The 22,619-nt window shown below is 34.4% G+C and overlaps 1 protein-coding gene across 2 annotated transcripts in view; it reads left to right on the forward strand.

Annotated features, from left to right (window-relative positions):
* Srp54 (signal recognition particle 54) overlaps positions 1–22,619 on the forward strand; it is a 44,268-nt gene that overhangs the window by 12,782 nt on the left and 8,867 nt on the right. The window contains exons 2-11 of one of the 2 annotated variants that reach the window (XM_076850191.2): positions 5,204–5,314; positions 8,495–8,586; positions 9,632–9,716; positions 13,915–14,019; positions 15,020–15,086; positions 15,168–15,225; positions 17,746–17,896; positions 18,966–19,114; positions 19,827–19,927; positions 20,433–20,519. In XM_076850191.2, the coding sequence (XP_076706306.1) occupies positions 5,237–5,314; positions 8,495–8,586; positions 9,632–9,716; positions 13,915–14,019; positions 15,020–15,086; positions 15,168–15,225; positions 17,746–17,896; positions 18,966–19,114; positions 19,827–19,927; positions 20,433–20,519 (973 nt within the window). In that variant the 5' untranslated portion in view covers positions 5,204–5,236. Of the gene's footprint in view, positions 1–5,203; positions 5,315–8,494; positions 8,587–9,631; positions 9,717–13,914; positions 14,020–15,019; positions 15,087–15,167; positions 15,226–17,745; positions 17,897–18,965; positions 19,115–19,826; positions 19,928–20,432; positions 20,520–22,619 lie in introns of those variants that run through there. The other variant, XM_076850192.2, reaches the window with a different exon arrangement.

Raw genomic sequence — 22,619 nt, forward strand, 5'->3', positions numbered from 1 at the left:
AAACCTAATTGATCTAGGACATCTCGTCCCCATAAATTTATAGGAAGATGATCCAATACATATGGCTGTATAGTTCCCTCACATCCTTCAGGATCCTTCCAATCTAATACCATTGCACTTCTATGGGGATTAGTAGCCACTCCTAGGCCTCGAAGTGTTTGAGTGGCTTCTTGTAATGGCCAATGTTTTGGCCATTCCTGACTAGATATGATGCTAAGGTCTGCACCTGTGTCCAGTAGCCCATTAAAGTCGTGTCCTTGAATATTTAGTTTTAACATTGGGCGAGAATCTAAATTTAAAGACAACATAGCCCAATCTACACCTGTGGAGCCTAATCCCCTGGAACCTCTTTTTACACTATGACTAGGAAATTTATTATGTAGGCTGGGTATTATTAACAACTGTGCTATTCTATCTCCAGGTGAAATTACTGATATACCTCTTGGAGAACTAGCTATAATTTTTATTTCACCTACATAATCGGGATCAATTACCCCAGGACTTATTATAAGTCCTTTTAATGTAGATGAACTACATCCCAATAATAAGCCTACTGTCCCTTGGGGAAGAGGTCCTTTTATTCCTGAAGGAATGATTTGAACTCCCATCTCTGGAGTTAGTACTGCTCTGGCAGAGGCGCAGATGTCCAGCCCTGCGCTCCCTCGGGTTTGTCTGATGAGGGATTTAATGGACAATGTGTCCTGGGCACTACTCTGATGGTGTTGCTGGGTTCCTCCACTGCCCCGTATATTTGTGGTTGTGGGCCCCGGAGCATTGGGCCCCCTTGTCCGTTTTTTGGCAATGGAGCCTGATGCCTTTCTCCACGATATCTTGGGTAAATACCTGGTCCTTGTCCGTTTTTTGATAAGGGAGTACCCTCTATGGTGGTTTGAGAACGGCATTCATTAGCCCAATGTCTCCCTCTACGGCATCGTGGGCAAATACCCGGTATTCTATTTCTTTGATACCTAGTTTTGTTAAATCCTCCTCCTATGGGGCAACTCCTTTTAAAATGTCCTGTTTGTTCACAATCATAGCATGTTTTTGGCCTGGCATCTAAAGCCTGTTGTACTGCAGCTGCCAAGACTTGCCCTTGTTCATTAATATCTCTACATAATTTAATATATGTGTTTAAATCTTCATGTCTCCATGGTCTAATAACCTCTCTGCAGCAACGATTTGCTTGGTCATAAGTCAGTTGTTTTATTAATGGCATTGCTTGTTCCGTATCCCCAAATATTTTGGCAGCTGTTTGAATTAGCCTATCTACAAAGTCAGCGTAAGGTTCAATAGCTCTCTGTATTACCTTAGATAGCTGACCTTGTAAATCTCCATGTCCTTGTAAAGTCTTCCATGCCCTAAATGCGTCTCCAGTAATTTGTGCATATATAGCAGGATCATATTCAATTTGTTGCCGCTGACCCTCATAAGGTCCTTTCCCTAGCAACATTTCTAGATTTCTTTGAGGGTAACCGGCTGCTGAATTTCGCCTAGCTGTCTCTGCACAAAATTCCTCATTGGCAACCTTCCATAACAAATATTGTCCTCCATTTAGCACAGATTTACACATGCTAGCCCAATCTGCTGGCGTCATGTCCAAGTTAGTAATGGACTCGACCATGCTTACCGTGAAGGGAGCTTGGGGACCATAGGTTGTTACAGCCTCCTTTAACTACTTCGCTGTTTTAAAATCTAAAGCACGGTGAATTCGCTGCCCTCCTGCCTGCTCAAGTACAGGGCATGCTAATCTTCGAGGTCCTGTCTCAGGATCCCAATTATCAACTACGGGGTTTGAGGGCCACTCAGCTATCTCTATCGGTGGGGCTGTTGGTTGAATTAAACCCTCTTGTGATAAAACGGAGTTAGTAACAGCCTCCTGTTGTGGCCTTTTTCCTAACAACCCCTTTTCCTTTAAATTTTCTTCCTCTGTCTGACTAGCTCAAGAGACCTTCTCTTTTGCTTGATCTAAAATGTCTTTCTCCATGTTCTGAACCTCTAACAATTTACTTAACATCTTTTCAGTTTGTTTTAATCTACTATAAAGATAACGCAACCCAATAAGATAACACAAAACAAAACCGAAACTGAATGAAACAAAAACGGAATAAAAAATCGTTGTATCAATTTTCTCTTCCTCAGGGCCGACAAACTTCAAACCTTTATCAACCATTTTTTCCAGTTTGCCTGAGAAATATCTAGGGATAGGCAGCTTGAAAGAAAAACAAAATAAATCAAAAGAAGAACACATTGTTTTTTGAAATGGTCACCCATTCTCTCGCCTTCCCTCAGGGGCGAGCAATTTCACTTAGCTTCAGGCGTTCCCCGTACGGGCCACCAAGTGCCGCAGTCTCTGGCTGGGCACAAATCACGAGTCTCCACACAGCTTGTAGATTCAAACAGCAATTCTTTATTCCCAATCTCACACCGGCCGTCTACAAACACGTTCTGGGGGAATCCACGTTCTCTGCCCAAAATCCACACTCTGCCCAAATCCACTACTCCTGGGCTTCTGTCTCCCAAAATATGCTGTCTGACCCTAAGAACTCAAGAGGAACTCAGCAGCAGGATACGCCCTATTCTAAAGGGGGAACACCCTAATCTCCTATTATGCTAAACCGTCCTATTCTAAAGGGGGAACACCCTAAACACGGATCCGCCCTGGTCCTTGAGCAAGGTCACCTTACATGCAATGTCCTGCAAAATGTCCTATTTCCATGAGTCCTTCCACTAAAGAAACATGGGGGTACGCTGGCAAGGAAATTGTCATACCTACTTGGCTGATGGCTCCCAGCAATTAGGTATTCTTATTCTTCTGTTGAAGTGTGCAGGTTTTTATAATGAGAAGTATTTTAAAATATTCTGCTAAATGTTACAAAGAAATTTTTTAGTTTGAAAGAGACATTTAATATGGATAGTTAGCCAGGTTCAGTGGCTCATGCGTTTAATCCCAGCTACTTGGGAGGCTGAGGCAGGAGATTTGCAAGTTCCAGGCCAGCTTCTGCATTTAGCAAGACCCTGCTTCCAAAAAGGGTGGGGGAAGCAGCTGGGGATATAGCTTTGTGGTGAAGCACCCCCCTAGGTTCAATCTCCAGTTTAAAAAAAAAAAGGAAAAAGAAATAAGTAATAATATGGGCAGTTAGCTTTTTTAAATGGTGATCTTTTATGACATGATCTCTAAAGAAGTTAATTGTGGTGTCATCAATAGGATTATGTTAACTCCTGGTAACAGTGGTAAAGGAGATGAATTGAAACATCTGATCTTATTTCTTCCATTAAGAATATTTACTTAAGAATTGATAATTACATAGATTAATGAATATGGTATAAGAAATAAATGCTGGATTTTCCCATGAAGTAGAGTTCCTTTCAGTTTAAACAACCATGTAATTGTAAAATGGGGTAAGCATATTTTTTTTCAATTTCATTAAGTGTTGATGGGAATTGTTTTTAATTTCTAAATTACTTAAGTTTTGAGTGGAAGTGTAATGTATAATTCAGAGTTCAGTCTGGGATATCTCTTTGCTATGTTAGGCTCTAGAGTGCATTTTCCCTTCCTGTCTCTTGACTTGCCTCACCTATCTACTCTCTGTGGTGAATGAGTCAGCTATTTTATTCCAATTTTAATCTGCTATGCCTTCTGTTGATGACATCAAGTGTGAATAATCTTAGTTCACTAAATTAGACTAGATTATCTTCCAAGGTTTACCAAAACAATTGTTTTGAACACTTAATGTTTTTATTAATATTGCTTATATTGGACAATTGACATCTTGTAAATGTGGGTTTCACAGCCTTGTTTTACAACCTTAATTTCCTATGTAGCCTTCTGACCTGAGCAGAATATTTTTACTGTCCCCCAGATAAAGCTCAATAATCTTTAAGTAGAATGCATATATCTTCCAGATTCCCAGGTCTTAATTTCTGGTTATGCCATTCCATGCTACTCAAATTCCCTTTTGTCCCCCTCTCTGTTTATCCAAATCTACCTGTATGTCAGTACCAAATTCCAATAAACCTTAGACTAAAATGTTTTTTCTTCTTTTGGATTTTTATAGAGTTGATCATTCACAGTTCACCTTAGTCTCTGTTGCCATTACTTCACTGTAATTTGCCAGGGTTTTCTAGAGAAACAGAACCAATAGGTGCTGTGTGTGGGTGGGAGGCAGGGGTGAGGTGGAGTGGTGGTGATAATAGATGTTATAGGGAATTGGCTCAGGCAATTTTGGAAGCTGAGAAGTCCCAAGATCTCCAGGATGAGTTGGCAAGCTGGAGACCTAGGAGGCCAAATATGTATTTCTAGTCCAAAGGCTAGCAGGCTTGAGATCTAGAAGGCCAATATTTCATTTTGAAGACAGGAAAAAGCTGATATCCTAATTTGTAGGAAATTCTCTCTTAGTATTTATTTTGTTCTTCATTCATGTGCCTTGTCTTACCATCTAGCATCTTGAAGGCAGGAAGTACAATTCATATTTGCTCTTTTACTATCTGTAAGTTCTTACATTCTTACATGTAGTAGATATATCTGTATACTTTATAAGATGATGATGTTTTACAACTGGAAAGGATGTTTGAGGTTATTTTAGAGTGGGGGAATAAGGAACAGCTTTAAAATGGGAAGAGGGATAATAATATATCTTTCCTTGGGATTGGAAGAATGAAATGAAGTAATATAATTTACGTGGAATCCTTTAGTACATTGCCTGTCACATAGTTAATGGCTCAACAGTTGCTTTACTTTGTGCTAGAAAAGTTAAATGATAATTTAATTCTTTTGGCTTAGGAACAAGAATCAAAGTAGTTCAAAGTCTTATAATTTGGGAAAATAGGCAGTATTTCTGGAGATTTCACTTCTTTTTCTTGCTCTTTTAATTTAAAAATGTACATAGTACATTTAGTTGTTCATATTCACAAGTATGTATTTAATTTGTGATCATGTCATTACTTCCTCAGATTGACATGTTAAATTTGCTGATTCATATCCAAGATTCTAATTAGATATTTAAAGATAAGGCATCCTAACAAAGTGACATTTTGATTTTTTGAACATAAGTGTATTAAAGGTGTAGGTTGAAGCTATAGAAATTGAAATTACAGTAATTAAACATTTCAGTATTTTAATTGAACTGAAATATTATTCTTTAGAAGTTGTCAGTCATGGAGAAATAAAATTGCTTCTTTTTATTTCATATATTTTTATTTTTAGAGTTCCTCATAAGCACATCTTAAAGTCTTCAAGATGGTTCTAGCAGACCTTGGAAGAAAAATAACATCAGCATTACGCTCATTGAGCAATGCCACCATTATCAATGAAGAGGTATGTAAAACATTATGTGAGCTATATATGATTGTGCATCTTCACTAGCATTGGGGAACTGGATTATTATAATCTGTGTTTATATTTATTTTGATGTAGATTCAATGCTTGTAGATAAAAATTTATAGCCAAACCTAGTGCAGTGATTTGAGTCCTAGTGATTTGGGAGGTTGAGTGAGGAGAATCACAAGTTTGAAACCAGCCTGTGCAACTTAGTGAGAACCCTGCCGCTAAATAAATAAATAAACTGGGCATGTAGCTCAGTGGTAAAATGCCCTTGGTTCAATCACCAATATTATTAAAAAACAGAAACAAACAAAAAACAAGAAACAACAACAAAAAAAACCCTATAGCTTGATAATAGTAAATAGTTTTTTTTCATCAAGAAATCAACTGTCCTACTGTTGTTTCATCTTTCTATACAGAACTTATACAAAAATGAGCTTAACTTACATGTAAAAAAGAACATCTTTTGAAATTTACTTAAATCTGGAAATGTACTTTTGCTTTCCATCTTGATGTAGACCTAAAACTCTGCTTCTTTCTTCCTTCCTTCATCTTTCTTCCCACCTGGGATTAAACTTGGGAGCACTCAACCAGTGGAGCCACATCCTCAGGCCTATTTTGAATTTTATTTAGTGACAGGGTCTCAGTGAGTTGCTTAGCACCTTGCTGTTGCTGAGGCTGGCTTTGAACTCTTGATTCTCCTTCTTCAGCCTCCCAAGCAGATGGGATTACAGGTGTCCACCACCACTGGGCCTGGCTATTCTGCTTTTTTCTTCTTTGCTATGTATGTGCTTTTCTGATTTTTCTCAGTGACTTAATTAACATTTTTCTTATAAAAGGCTAGCATTTTTTTCTTGGTTTCTTTATTTTCTCTGAAATCCTTATTCACTTTTTTAGAGATTTTATATCTCCTTATATAGCATGTCTGAAATACTTTTCTTCCTGGTTTTAATGTTTTAAGATACTATATTTCTTCTTTTTCTTTTTATCCTACTTATCTTTATGACTTATTAATTAAAAAGAGATGATTATAGTCTACAAGTATACTTATTATTATGTAGTAATAATGGAAACAGTACTGAATTTCATGTTAGAAGACCTTGATTAGAGTCCCACTTCAGCCATTTTTAGTAGCTGTGCAATGTGAATTTGGGTACATCAACTTTCATATTCCTTAATGTATAAAATGGGAAAATAGCATTTACTTTACAAAATAATTTTAAAAGACTATATGAGCTAATAGATTAAAAGTACTTTCTAAGCCAGGTGCCATGGCGCACGCCTATAATCCCAGTGGCTTGGGAGGCTAAGGCAAAGGAGTGTGAGTTCAAAGCTATCCTTAGCAATTTAGCAACTCAGCAAGAACCTGTCTCTACATAAAATTTAAAAAGCTCTGGGGATATGGTTTAGTGGATAAGTGCCCCTGGGTTCAATCCTGAATACCAGAAAAACCAAAAAAAACAAAAACCAAAAAAACTTTCTAACCAGGTTCAGGGGTGCATGCCTGTAATTCCAGTGATTCAGGAGGCTGAGGCAGGAGGATTGCCAAGTTTGAGGCCAGCCTCAACTTAATAAGACCCTTTTTCAAAATTAAGAAAAAATAAAAAGATGTGGAGATATAGGTCAATGGTAAAGTGCCCCTGGGTTTGATCCCTAATATTTAAGAAAGTATCTTTATATTTTTATTTTTTTATCAACACTTTAGCAAACTAATGGAAGTAAATAATTTTGAGACTATCTTAGAGATCACATAGTCCATCCTCTCATTTAATAGAAACAGAAAGTCGGTTTTGAAACAGAAAATAGGTTTCACATGTTTGTTTATTGGACAAACCAGAGTAGAATCCTGCCTGCCTGCCTGCCCCTCCAATTCCTCATGTAGGGTTTTCTAATAATTTGTATTAAATAAATCATAATTTCAACCATTATTTAGTCTTATAATCCAGAATAAATAAAACAATAGCTTTCTAAACAGTTTTCCCTGTTGAAAATATTGTAGCCCTTGTTCTCTTTTTATTAATAGTAAGGAAAAGGAAACCTGAGAATTGCTTGTTGGAAATGGAACAGCATCTATTTCTTGAATTAGCAGCTTTTCTGTTCCTGTATTATTTTGCTAGCAGGTTAATAGGGAAAAATCCCCCTAATGAAAAATCAAGTCCAGTTTTATCAGACCCCTTTAATGAAGAAAAGAAAAACTTGATAACCCTCTGTAGGGCAAATTAAGTGAAGGGAAGGAGAGCATTCATTCAGGAAGTATTTAAGGCCCTCATTTTTTCAGACAGGTTTGCTGGTACCAAGGATAAAATAGTGTGTAAATAAGATTAAAATTCCTTTGCTTGTGGAGCTTATATTCTGTTTTATAAGAGTGTGTGTGTGTGTGTGTGTGTGTGTGTGTATGTGTGTGTATGTGTATGGCTAAACTTCATTTTAAGATGTTATAGTTTATGATCTCTTAAACACAGTGCCTCATAATTCTGCATATGTATGGTGATAGTGAATTATTAGAGGAGGATAATTTCCTTTGCAATTTTATTCCTCTTATCTGAGTGGAAATAGTTAGACTGGGTAATTTTCTTCTATCACATTTTCCTCTATGGTAGCCCATTTAAGAAAAGCAAATTTTGTGAATATATGCCACTATTTATCATTATCAGAGCTCTTCAATGACACACACACAAAAAAACACATAAATGGCAACATCTGTTGTATAGAAACTTTTTTTAGCTTGAATATTGTTTATATTGTTCATGACTTTAATATAGGATAAAATCATGGTGATTAAATATTTGGTATGTAGAACTAAATGGGGTTATCTTATTTTGACAAAAGGATTGGACATTTAATAGTATTTTCTCTCCAAAACTAACTGAAAAACTTTCTCTTGCTGGTGGCACATGTTTGTAATGAAGATCACAAATTGAAGTACAGCCTAAACAACTTAATAAGACTCTGTCTCAGAATTAAAAAATTAAAAGGCCTATGATGTAGCTCAATGGTAAAATGCCCTGGATTCAATCCCCAGTATTTCCCCCGCCACACAAAAAAATCTTTCCTCTAATAGTGTGGTGTTATCTTTATTTGGCTATAGTGACATAGGATAACTGATTAACTATTGTTTTTATGTAATTGAAATGGTACACTGAGTGCTTTAAAATTTTATTTATTTATTTTCAGGTATTAAATGCTATGCTAAAAGAAGTATGTACAGCATTATTAGAAGCGGATGTTAATATTAAACTAGTGAAGCAACTAAGAGAAAATGTTAAGTAAGTTGAATTGGTTAAGTATAAAACAGATAAAACTAAGTATAGTTTACTGGGATGGGGAGCAATTGGAAAGGTTGGCTTTTTAGCTTTATTATGAAACATGTCTGCTAAATGGCACTGGAATAATATAGAGCTTATTTGTTAGAAAACTGCATGGACTTATGTTTTCATAATGATGGTTCAAAGAACAAAGCATGGGCTGGGATATAGCTCTGTTGGTAGAGTGCTTGCTTTGCATGCACAAGGCCCTGGGTTCAATCCCCAGCACAACAAAAACAAAATAAAAAAAAAAAGACATGTGTAACTTTCATTTTAATTATAGTCTTTTTTATTTTGTTATTCCTTTACTTGGATGTATTCATATTTATTTGGATATATAAGATATTTTAATATAAAAGCCTTTGAACAATTCAGTTTCTTTATAGAAAAGTGGTGCGATTTTATATTCTTCAGGGTTAAGATGACATTAACCAAGCTTATTCATTATTGGTGAACATTATTCTCTTTGGTTCTCCTTTATGGTATCTCTGTTCATATTTGATTGAAGGAGTAATGTGTGTGGTTTGGTTATTGTGTTCATTAGAGGAGGCATGGACTGGGCAGGACCCATGGAACAATTTAGGCACCTGCATTAACTGCTTGAATTCTAGCCCTTATCAAGCTTAGCACATCTCTTTTTTCTGCTTTGTCCAGCCTGGTAGTAAACTTAGAATTTTTAGTATTTAAGCATTTAGCATTAGAGGAAGTTGTTAGTCATGTTTTCTCTTATAAGGATGTATAAAATCATAAGCTGCAAGATAAATAAGTAGTATTTTGTAGTCCTTTGAGAGCAAATTAATATTTATACTTTTAACTGAAAGCCTTGCACCTAATACTTTATGATATAGTTCTTGGTGGTGTAGTCTATAGTAATTATATGCATTTTAGTTAAAAAACTATTAAGATGAATGATTGAATATTCTTAAATTCTGTGAGATAGAAGATTTTTTTTAGAGTGCCTTATATGACTTTTCTCTTTGCTGTCCCAAACACCATCATCATGAAGGTCTGCTATTGATCTTGAAGAAATGGCATCTGGTCTTAACAAAAGGAAAATGATTCAACATGCTGTCTTTAAAGAACTCGTGAAGGTAAAATTCTGTCAAGACTGCTATGTTTCTTTAGACTCAGTGGGTAAAAGCATGCTAGCACTATAAATGAATACTATTTCAGAATTCTTTCTATTAAAATTTTATGGAATCATCTATGTTAAAATATTAACTGGCTGGGTATGGTGGGGCATACCTCTAATCTCAGTGGCTCAGGAGACTGAGGCAGGAGGATTGTGAGTTCAAATCCAGCCTCAGCAACTTAGCAAGGCTCTAAGCAAGACCCTGTCTCTAAATAAAATATAAAACAAACTGGGGTTGTGGTTCAGGGGTTAAGTGCCCATGGTTCAATCCCTGGTACCCCCCTCCCACACACACACACAAAAAAAAAATTAACTGAAAAATTACTAACTTTTCTAAGGTGGTTTATTTTTATTATAGACTTTACTAAGTGCAGAATTCTGAGTATATATTTTAAAAAGCTAGTATTGTGATCTTAGCTGCTTGGGTAGCTGAGGCAGGATTGCAAGTTTGAGGCCAGCCTTGGCAACTTAGTGAAACTCTGTTGAAAAATAAAAAATTGCTGGAGATGTAGCACAGTGGTAGGGTGCCCCTGGATGTAATCCCCAATACTGGGGTTTGGTTCAGGAGGGAAGCCAAAGTTGAGTTGCAAAGAGTAACACTTCACTACAGACTAATTGATAGAAAAGCCTAAGTCTCTTTTAATATCAAGTATTGTCTAGGATGGTCCTACTCTTGTGTACGAAAGTCATACCAGAAAGTATACTTTTCTATACTGTTCTTTATGAAAATAATTCCCTTTGAAAATATAAGTTTCTCAGCTCTTAGTTAGATTATGAGCAATTTTGAATTAGTGAAAAAAATTTTTTTCAAGTAGTAAATATATCCTTTTAACTATAGCTTGCCTTAGAGCTGTTATTGCTGCTGCTGTTACACAAATTATGGTGAAAATTTTAGAGCTTTGAAAAAAATGTGTGTCTATTAATGGGTAAAAAAGGAACTGTAAAATAGTTTTTTTTTTTTCCCTTAGAGCAGTAGATGTCTGCTAGTGGTTTACTGTTTTATTCTTCAATATATATGAATATTTTCATTTACTCTTTTGGTACCAATGCTGATAGGTATTTTGGAACAGTCCTGTTATCTTGGATGGCTGTGTCATTCAGTTTGATCCACTTGCTTTATTAATTAAAAGACAGAAAAAGTCAGGATTAAAAGAGTTAAAGAATTTGTTCACTTCATATTAATTTACAGTTGAAGCAAAATTTACAATCTCTTTGATGAGTTAAGGAAGTAACACCAAATTATACTATTAGTCATTGTACTCTTTACTACCAAATACTTGGAGTAATAAAAGAAAGTGCTTTTTCACTTAAGAATATCCTTGCTGAAATAGTAGAAATTATTAATTGTATTAAATATTGATCCTTGACTATAAATGTATTTTTAAAAATATTTTTAGTTGTAGATGGACACGATGTCTTTATTTTTTAATGTGTTGTTGAGATGAACTCAGTGCCTCACACATGCTAGGCAAGCGCTCTACCAGCCCTGTAGATATATTTTTTAAGATTTTGTGTGATGAAATGGAAAGTATGCATAAAGTCCTGCTGTTGCATACTGAAATTTCATTATTCTCTTTATGAAAGCATGTTTTTACATAAATGAATAGTAGACATATGTAGTTATTCACACGTAGGTATTTGGCATACATTTTTTCCAAAGTGTAGTAAACTTGTGAATTTAAGGAAGTAACTAACAAAATATGGCTAGTGATGAAATTTGAGCTTTCGTACATAAACTAGGAACTTGTATCTTTACCCTGAGTTTGATAGTACTTACTCTTCTGAGAAAGCCAGTATTGACATTAATGAAGTTTTTGACATTATACAGTGAAATGTGTCAATAATGAAAGATTTATGTAACTCAGGGAACCAGTATTTCAATGAACAATGCTACAAATCATGTACTAGTATAAGACCTACGCAAAGTGCAAGATAAAATAATAGATTTTAATGCAACAGTATGAAAGTTTACATGATTTCAGATTCCAGATTGCAGCTAACCCTTACAAACTGCTGTGATGATAAAGGAGTTCTCAGACGGAAAAGTTGAAGACTTTTGTTCTAAAAGGTGGGAGGAAGAGAAGTGTAGATTTATAAATAATTATTCAGTAAAACATATGTTCCAAATAAGGAGTCCATAGAGAGCTGAATGATTCTTTATACCTCTGCCAAGAGGTATAGAGAATCATTCAGCATCACCATACTGAAAGGATCTAGGTGGAACTGGAAAGGATTTATGTTTTTTTTTTAATTTTTTTTTTTTAGTTATAGATTGACACAATATTTTTATTTTGTTTATTTTTATGTGGTGCTGAGGATTGAACCCAGTGCCTCACATATGCTAGGTGAGCACTCTACCACTGAGCCACAACCCCAGTGTGGATTTATGTTTTAAGATAGATTCTGCCCTTTTTAGAAGTTTGTGCAAGGCCAAGTTGATGCCTGGGAAAGGAATAAGAACATATGTTTTTTGTTTTTTTTTTTCCTCTCTTTGAAATAAAGGTATAATAAGGATTATATAACCTTTTAGTGTGCTGTTTTTAAGTCCTTTGAGTTATAGAGCAAGGAGAGAGATAGCTGGGTCAAATGGTGGTTCCATTCCAAGGAATCTCCATACGGCTTTCCATATTGGCTGCACCAATTTGCAGTCCCACCAGCAATGTATGAGTGTGCCTTTTTCCCCACATCTTCGCCAACAATTATTGTATGCATAATAGCTGCCATTCTGACTGGAGTGAGATGAAATATTAAGAGTGTTTTGATTTGCATTTTTCTAATTGCTAGTGATGATAAACGGTTTTTCATGTATTTGTTGACTGATTGTACATCATACTCTGAGAAGTGTCTCTTCAGGTCCTTGGCCCATTTATTGATTGGGTTATTATTATTTTTTTTTTGGTGTTTAGAAGGATTATATAACTTTGATGATATTGTTTAAGATGGGCTTGGCTGACTTTCTCCTAAAGATTTAGGCATTGTGGACCTCATGGTCTCTATTGTAACTATTGAGTTCTGCTTTTGAAACACAAAAGTAGTAAATAATGGACATGGCTTTGTCCCATTAGAACTTTATTTACTCGTTTGCCAACCTCTGGTCTAGGACATGAACTAGTACTGTGGATTTATCATTATATAGAGATAAGTATTTTAAGCTCCAAACGACTGACTCCTAATTGGATTATTTTGAATGAACTTAAATGCATCATGCTTGTTAGCTTAAGGACTTTTCTTCCATATATGACCTTTCCTTTTCCAATGATTCATTATAACATTGGTGATTATTTTTTATTAGCTTTCTGTAAGTAATAACTTGGTAAAAGATCTTTGGTGTTGGAGAACTTAACATTTGACAGAAAGTCTTTGACATGATATTTGTTATTTTGCTTTATATAAATATTTGTCAAGGTGTACACAGGAACTCTCTAATGTCAGCCTCTCCTTATTGAGAATGTGTCATGTGACTAGTCTAAATTGAGATCAGCTTTATGTATAAAATACACACTAGATTTGAAAACAGTATGGGAAAGGAAATGTAAATTATCCCCTTAAATAGATTACATGTTGAAATGATGAAATTTTGATTATATTTAGGTTAAATAAAATATAAAAATTAATTTTACTTTTTAATGTCATCCCTACAAGAAATTTAAAAATTCACACGTGACCTGCATACACATTTTTGTATTATATTTCTGCAGTGGTGATTTACTCCTTTGGGTCAAACGTGGTCTCATATTTTACTTCATACTTGAGCATGTTCTAAAAAACATTTTGAGATTCTTACCTCTGTATTGGTTTGGTAGTAAAAGCTTGATTATGACTTCATAATACATGTTATATTCTTTAAAAAAAATTTTTTTTGTAGTTACAGATGGACAGAATGCCTTTATTTTATTTATTTTTATAATGGAACCCAGTGCCTTACACATGCTAGACAAGCACTCTGCCACTGAGCTACAGCCCCAGCCCTCCAATGCATGTTATATTCTTAAATTTCATTCTTTATGTGTAAAGGGGAGTAGTAAAGTGATATTAGAAGTATTATGGTGACTTTTATATGAAATATCCTTACATTATTTACAAGTTCTAGGGAGAAGAATTTTGAATGTAAGCATATGTTAACTTGATTTTATTTTTATTTTATATTTGGTATGTAGCTTGTAGACCCTGGAGTTAAAGCATGGACGCCCACAAAAGGAAAACAGAATGTGATTATGTTTGTTGGATTGCAAGGGAGTGGTAAAACAACAACATGTTCAAAGGTAAATTACACTTTCTTTAACAAAAAAGGTCCTATAGAAGATATATTTGTATAAATCAAATTTTATGTGAAAGCCCAGCTATATAATGCTGCTTTACAATTTTGTGTTAGTTGCTATATCTATTATGTTTTTTTGATGATTTTTTGTAACATAAGGAGAAAGAATTCCATCGTCTATCAGAGCATTAGATTTATATATAACTATGCCAGCATTAATTTTTGATGGGAAAAAAGTAGCATTCTGTCTTTTAAGGGCTTGAGTATATGATTTTTGAAGTGGAGAACAAGAGTAGTGTATATCTTATCTCCTATGACTTAAGGCTCCCTTTTCAGTGTCCCACCCTATATAATATAGATCTTTACTTTGTATATCCTTATACTAACTTTTAATTCATTATACTACCCCTTACTTTATAGAATTGGGTGCCTAAGTGTTGTTATCAGATTTTTTTTTTTTTTGGTCACAGGCTGCAACCATGCTATATTTAGGGAAGAAAAAGGAGGATTTTTTTAGAGGATTATATTATTATTGCATTTTTTAAAAAAGTAAATTAACATTAATAGTAAATATTTTTTTCCCTTTGCAAATGGTAAGTAGTTAACATTTTTAAAAGTATTTTTTTAGTTGTAGATGGACACAATACCTTTATTTTATTTATTTATTTTTATGGGGTGCTGAGGATTGAACTCAGAGCCTCACTCGTGCTAGGCAAGCACTCTACCACTGAGCTAAAGCCCCAGCCCAGTAGTTAACATTTTTAATGAAGACCGATTGCTGCTTTTTCATTTTATATCCTTTGAATGCAACTATATGACAATTTGAATTTAAACTGTTCTTAGCAAATTTGTAGTGCTCAAAAATCTTTAATAATATTATATTCAGGAGAATTATAAGCAGTTTAATTTTAATCATTAGATGAATGAATATAAATAGAAGAAATTCTGTGTATAGTAATTTGTTATGTCTTATGAAATTACATTTTTAAATCTTCTTTTCCCAGTTAGCATATTATTACCAGAGGAAAGGTTGGAAGACCTGTTTGATATGTGCAGACACATTTAGAGCAGGTACTGGGTTAAAATTTAAAAACTGTTTTGTGTAAACTTATTTTCAAGTTTGAGGATTAATTTACTCTTTTATTTTTTTAGGGGCTTTTGACCAACTAAAACAGAATGCTACCAAAGCAAGAATTCCATTCTATGGAAGGTAGGTTACTATTTTTTTTTTTTTTTATACTCATACCTCATCTTGTCTAACTTTTTCATTTAAAAATATTTAGGACTGGAATCAAAGCTCAGTAGTAGAGCGCTTGCTTACGGTGTATAAGGCCCAAGGTTCAATCCCCAGCACCACAATTAAAACAAAATAAAAAATATTTAGCATATCATTTTCAACATTTGTGTTTGGTTATCCTGAAATGGTTTCTCACTAAGAAACCATTAAAATGGTTATAATCTCAGATTATCTCAGATAGAGATTCTGATCGTTGCTATTTCTCACTTTATATAGTGTTCAGTTAGGTAGTCAGTACGTTAGTATGATTAAAAAATGGTATCTAGATTGAATTTAGGACTTATTTAGGAGACTTCTTAATTTTTTTCGTTGAATAATTTCAAACAGACTAAAGAGGAATGTTAGAAGTGAGTGGGGAGGTACACATCTGTAATCCTAGGAACTTTTTGGGAGGCTAAGGGAGGAGGATCACAAATTCAAGGCCAGCCTCAGAAATTTAGGGAGAACCCTTTGTCTCATAATTAAAAATAAAAAAGGTCATTAGCTTAGTGGTAGAATGCCTTTGGGCTCAGCTCCCAGTACCTCTAAAAAGTAAAAAGAATAAAGGTCAGCCTTTTTTAAAAAAACACAAAAACCCATTTCATCTGAATACAGTGATGTATACCTATAATCCCAGCTACTCTGGGATTATAGGTATACATCATCTGAGGTAGGATTGCAAGTGCTAGGACAGCCTGGGAAATTCATGAGACCCTGACTCAAAATAAAATAAAAAAGTAGAGCATTAAAAAAAATAAAAATAAAAGGTAGAGCATTTGCCTAGCATGCTCAAGGAACTGGGTTCAATTCCCATTACCACACACACATACAAAACATACACACACATCCTTCAGTCACACATATCTTCTTAGTAAGTGTATTCCTCCCTTATTTATTTATTTCAGTACTGGAGATTGAACCCAGAGGGTATCTACCACAGAGCTACATCCTTAGTGCTTGTTATTTATTTATATTTTTTGAGACAGGGTCTCACTAAGTTGCTGAGGTTGGCCTTGAATTTATATCCTCTTGTCTCAGCCTCCTGAGTCAGATTACAGTGTGTACTGTCACACACTGTAGCTCTGATTTTATTGTTCTTAATTTAGATGAAATCAGTTTTTTAAAACCTTACATATATTTTCTTTTGACAGTACTAGTCTATATAATAGTTGTCATGAATCAGAAGAATCCCTGTTAAAATGTGATCTCAGTAATTGATTTTCAAGTTGAAAAATACTTTTCTTCCCAGGATTATGAAAATATGGCAAAAAGGGATGAGATTAAATTCCTGTGGAGGATATTTTTCTTTTAACAAGCCAAAAGCCTAAATGATGGGCTGGGGATATAGCTCAGTTGGTAGAGTACTGGCCTCGCATAAGGCCCTGGGTTTGATCCTCGGCACGGGAAAAAAAAAAAAAAAAGCCTAAGTGATTATATCATTTGACACAAATTTGACTTGTAAGAGTCTGTCTTAACATAGTTTCACAGAAACATTTATGTACTATTTTTGTTGGCTATGTTTTTAATAACAAGAAGTTGGAAGCCAGGTATTATGGATTCATACCTGTAGTCCTAGCAACTCAGGAGGCTGAGGCAGAAAGATTGCAAGTTTGAGGCCAGCCTCAGCAACTTAGTGAGAAGCCCTAAGCAACTTTGCAAAACCAAAAAACAAAAAAGGGGAGTCTTGGGATGTAACTCAGTGGTAAAGCACCTCTGAGTTTAATCAGTATCCAAAAAAAAAAAAAAAAAAGGAGCTGGAAAAATCTCAGTTGTCCAACAATAGGGGCATTTATTTATTTAATAAATGAAAGCATAGCTATCTCATGGTGTATTTTGGATAACCTAAAAATTATGTTTTACAAGAAAGTTTTATGGTTTTATGAAATGGCTACAGAAAGGTGTTAAATAGAAAAGCAAGTATGAAATACTTTGTAACATGAGTTCAATTATTAAAGAAGATATTAGCCAGCCAGTGGCATATGCCTGTAATCTCACCGACTTGGGAGGTGAGGCAGGAGGATTGTGAGTTCACAGCCAGCCTCAGCAAAAGCGAGGCACTAAGTAACTCAGTAAAACCCTGTCTCTAAACAAAATACAAAATAGGGCTGGAGCTGTGGCTCAGTGATTGAGTTCCCCTGAGTTCAATACCAAAAAAAAAAAAAAGTACCAAAAAAAAAAAAAAGAAGATGACATAAAAATTTTTAAGGAAACAGCTCATTGAGAAAAGGCATGCAATCATACAGGCTTTGTAGTTGACAAGTTGGATGAGTGCTTCATGCTGCTCTAAGAAGATTTCTGTGTTTAATACTTAATAGAAATTTAATTTGCTAAATTGAAATTGTGATCACTTTGACTTTTTCAGAATATATTAAAGATTGACTACCAATTTCCAAATCAGTAGTATTTGGAAGTTTTACTCTTGTGATTGTTAAATCATTTGTTGATATTAAATAGCTATACAGAAATGGATCCTGTTATCATTGCTTCTGAAGGAGTGGAGAAGTTCAAAAATGAAAATTTTGAAATTATTATTGTTGATACAAGTGGCCGCCACAAACAAGAAGATTCATTGTTTGAAGAAATGCTTCAAGTTGCTAATGCTATAGTAAGTAATTTTCCATGGAACACCATTTAAAAGACTTTTTAATCAATTTAAAAACCTAATTGAATTTATGGTCAATACAAATTACTCCTTGACGATAATCAAATTCCAAGTAATTTCTTTCTGTTTTTGGGCACCTTAATCTGTGTGATAATGACTTTATCTCATCATTTTTCTTCTCTAGCATAGAAAAATAAAGAAAAATTAAAGAATTAACCTTTAATATATATTGCATTTCCTTTCTATGAGTTATTTAAATTCAATTAGAAATGATATTTTAGGTGAAGTTTGAAATTTTTTTAAAATGAAAATACATGTTAAGGGCTGGGGATGTGGCTCAGGTGGTAGCGCGCTTGCCTGGTGTGCGTGTGGCCCAGGTTCGATCCTCAGCACCACATACAGACAAAGATGTTGTGTCCGCCGAAAATTAAAAAATAAATATTGAAATTCTCTCTCTCTCAAAAAAAATGAAAATACATGTTAAAATGATTAATCACCATTTAATGTCTTTAAATTGTGATAGAAATAATGGAAATAACTCAAGGAGAAGCGGCATTTTATAGATCCTTGTAGCATATAGTAGGAATTGGTTTTTGCCATTGGGTTGTTGGCATTCTTTGCTAACTAGTAGTTAGTGCTGATATGTTTCTTTTTAATTACTCTGTTATTTTGACCACGTTGAACAGATCTAAGGGAAGGAGTCTATTTTATTCATTTGATTTCAGTATACACTCTTCATGTTATAAATTTTTGGGTTGTATGTCTTTGCCTAGAATGCCATTCTTCAGATCTTCTTTGTTTAGGCTTCACCTCAAACATTAACCTTTAGAAAGGCTTTTTCTGACTGCCCTACCTAAGGATGCCTACCGTATCATATCTCCCTTATACCATAAGGATGATTTTCTTATCTGCCTCTTTGTCTTCAGAACCCAGATGCTACCCTAATTTATATACTCTCTCAACAAATATTCATTGCTTGAATAACTATTTATAGTAGATATTCTGTAGTTTTTAATGATGAAATTTGCTTGAGATCAGTAAAAATATTTTCTTTTCTATTTAAACTTTCTAGCAACCTGATAATATTGTTTATGTGATGGATGCCTCCATTGGTCAGGCTTGTGAAGCCCAAGCTAAGGCTTTTAAAGATAAAGTAGATGTAGCCTCAGTAATAGTGACAAAACTTGATGGTCATGCAAAAGGAGGTGGTGCACTCAGTGCGTAAGTATCATTTATACTATTCCATGTGTTCAGCTTAGGTGATGTGTGTGTGTGTGTGTGTGTGTGTGTTTTAGTCAGCTTTTGGTCACGTGATCTAAAGAACTGATAAGAACAGTGTAGATGAGGAAGTTTATTTTGTCTCACACTTTTAGAGATTCAGTCCATTATTGGCCAACTCCATAGCTCTGGGCCCAAGGTGAGGTAGAGCATAATGGCAGAATAGTATGATGGAGGAAAGCAATTCAGGACATGACAACCAGGAAACAGAACTCGGCTTACTATGGACAAAAAAATAAACCCCAAAGGACGCCCCCAGTGACCTACTTCCTCCAGCCACACCCTATCTGCCTATAGTTACTATCCAATTAATCCATATCAATGGATTAATCTACTGATTAGGTTATACATAATTGAATCTTTTCACCTCTGAAAATTCTTGTGTTGTCTCATACATGAGCTTTTGGGGGACCCTTCTACTAAAACCATAACACTGTATTTATGAATTTATTTATTTTTTAAAATATATTCTAATTGTGGACCTAATATGGCCTATAAGAGAAATTTAAATAGAAACAGAATTTTGGAATCTCTTAGATATAGTTCTGTTTTAACTAGTGAAAAAAAGTTTGAATGTTTGGACTTTTGTATTTGGCTTTGATAATCTCAAAATTTGTTATCTTTTTTGAGCTTATTTTATATTTTTTCTATGCAGAGTTGCTGCCACAAAAAGTCCAATTATTTTCATTGGCACAGGGGAACACATAGATGACTTTGAGCCTTTTAAAACACAACCTTTCATCAGCAAACTTCTGGGTATGTACAGTCATGGGGATATAAAAAAATCTATGAGAAATAATACTTCTTTAGAACGGATTAGGATTTTAATACTGTCTTCCCTGACCAGTTTCAGAAAATCATTTCCTGTTGTAACTTACCTTCTTCACCTGTAAAACAAGGGTGATATTTATCTACTTCTTGTGGCTACAGTGGTAAAGTGAGATTAGGTGTAAAGTTCTTTTGGCAAAGTTTTAGAGTACAATATAAAAATATGTAGTTGTTGTAATGTTAAAAAAAAATATATCTGAAGGTGACATAATTAGAAAGCATGGAATTTGGAGTTAAGCCCCAGCCAGAATCCCTGCTGTGTCTCCTCTTTATTGCTATTTAACTTTTCTAGTTCAGTTTTCTCACTTGTAAAATGTATTAAGAATACCTAATCTGCCTACCTTGCAAGGTTATTATTTATGTGAATATGTTTTGCATGATGTGAATCTAGTTATACTGTCAATTGTTAATTTTTCTATTCTGGGTCTTATAGGAATGGGTGACATTGAAGGACTGATAGATAAAGTTAACGAGTTGAAGCTGGATGACAATGAAGCACTCATAGAGAAGTTGAAACATGGTATATGAGTAGCAAAAAAGCATTTGATCTCAGACATCTATCCTTGATTTCTTTTTGATAAATCTACTGTAATTCATTTGAAATGATAATATCTGTTATTAGAGTCAGTTCTTGAAGTGTTTATTGTTTTAATGATTTATATATAAATCATTTTAATTCTTAGGCATCTGAGCAGTTACAAAATCTAATATTTTTTATTGTCTTGTAATCAAATTACCTTAAGATTAAAATCAAGGCTTTCATGAAGAAAAATAGATGAAAAGTGAGTTAGAACATGCTTTTCCGTTTGTTTTCTTCTAAAAATATTTGTTTTCTTTGTGTGTGTGTGTGTGTGTGTGTGTGTGTGTGTGTGTGTATGTATAGTATTATAAAATATACAAAAAGAAATTTAAAAAAAAGATTAAATACACAAACACAAACTCTGTCTTCACTCCACATGACAGACCACTCCTGTGGAGAAGTATAAGACTGCAATTAAGAGTTTAACATTCTTGGTATAACGTACTTGGATTTGTATCTCTGATCTGTTTTTAGCTGTGTAACTTTTTCTAACTACTTAGCCTCAATTTCCTTATCTGTAAGAATTACATTATACTACCATATATGGTTGTGAAGATTACATTAACTGATGGATGTGAAATGTCCCACATGTCATAAGCACTCAACGTATTATTATTGACCATTCTAGTTTTTTTTTTTTTTTTTTTTCCCAAATGATCTTTTCTCTTGAATTAAGTCCCATGGCTATATACTTTTCCGAAGCCTCTTTGCTCCATTTTGTTCATCTTGTCAGGTACTCTTTTTAATTATTGGTGTTTTGCAGGAATCATCTTAGACTATCTTCTTTCTCTGCAGCTTTAAACCTGTTGGACTGTATGTTTATTAGACCACTCTTGGATATTACACAGACACTTCAAAATAAACATATCATCATCTTCTCATCTGAACCTCCTACTTCATTGTTATCATTAATAACTCTTTAACATCATTTGTCTTGTTGCCAGAGTCAGAAACTTGGGTGGTGTTATTATTTTTTATTCTTTGTTGCGCTGCTCCCCCCGCTTTCCTTGTCAGTCAACTAACTAGTCCTAGTGATTCTGTTTCCTATATATCTCCATTTTATCCAGCTACCCTGCAAATATGCTGGTTAATCTCTTACCTTGATTGCTTATTTTAAGTTTTCCAGCTTTTCAGAGTCTTTCCATTTGATCTGTTATTATACTGCTAAAAAAAGATGTTTCAGAAAAGGAAATATGATTCTATTTTTGCCCTTCATAGAATCCTTTAGTGACTTCCTATTGTCCAAGTCATGTTTTGGCACCGTTGTACTTCGCATTCTGTGTGTGGGACTTGCCTTTGCTAGTCCTATTAAATACATCCTCTCTTCTTCCTACCTTTACCCTCTTTTTCCCTAGCCAGGCTGGTTAACTTGTGCTCAAATTTCAGATCTCTCCTTAAGTCCCTCTTCAAGGATATTTTATCTGATCTCTAGACTAAGTTAGAACCTTTTAATGTTTGTTTTCATTGCACCCTATAATTGATTTTGTTATTCCTCTTGATATCTGATTTCTTTGCTTGAAGGTGAAGGTAGAGTTCATGGCTGTGTTCTTCATCTTTTATGTTCACAGTACCTATCTCAGTGTCTGGCACGTAGTAAGGTCTTCAGTAAATATTGATAAAATGAATTTATTCTTAATTGCCTGATTTTCTCTCCTACCTCCCTATATCTTAATGACTTTAGCACTGCTTGTATGTACCACTTCCAAATTGGGTGGTACTTTCTGTCTCCTGGCTCTTTTCTTATTTCTCTATATTTTTATTTCTGTTCCTAAAATCCTACTCATTTCTGAGGCCACCAAGGATCCTTTCCAAATGTAGTGGTGATTTTCCTCATAGTCCTTGGTTCCTAATATTTGACAGTGTATTTGCCTTTTCTATTTTAAACTTTTCATTTGAGTTCTATGGTGTTGGATTTTCTATATAGATAGCTTCAGTAGTAATTTATTTATAAATGGCCACGTAGATATTTGAGCTCTATCTTCTCTTCCATTATTTTTTAAAATTTATTTTTTAGTTGTTGTTGGACACAGTACCTTAATT

This window comes from Callospermophilus lateralis, chromosome 3 (assembly GCF_048772815.1).
Source record: "Callospermophilus lateralis isolate mCalLat2 chromosome 3, mCalLat2.hap1, whole genome shotgun sequence".
NCBI lineage: Eukaryota > Metazoa > Chordata > Mammalia > Rodentia > Sciuridae > Callospermophilus > Callospermophilus lateralis.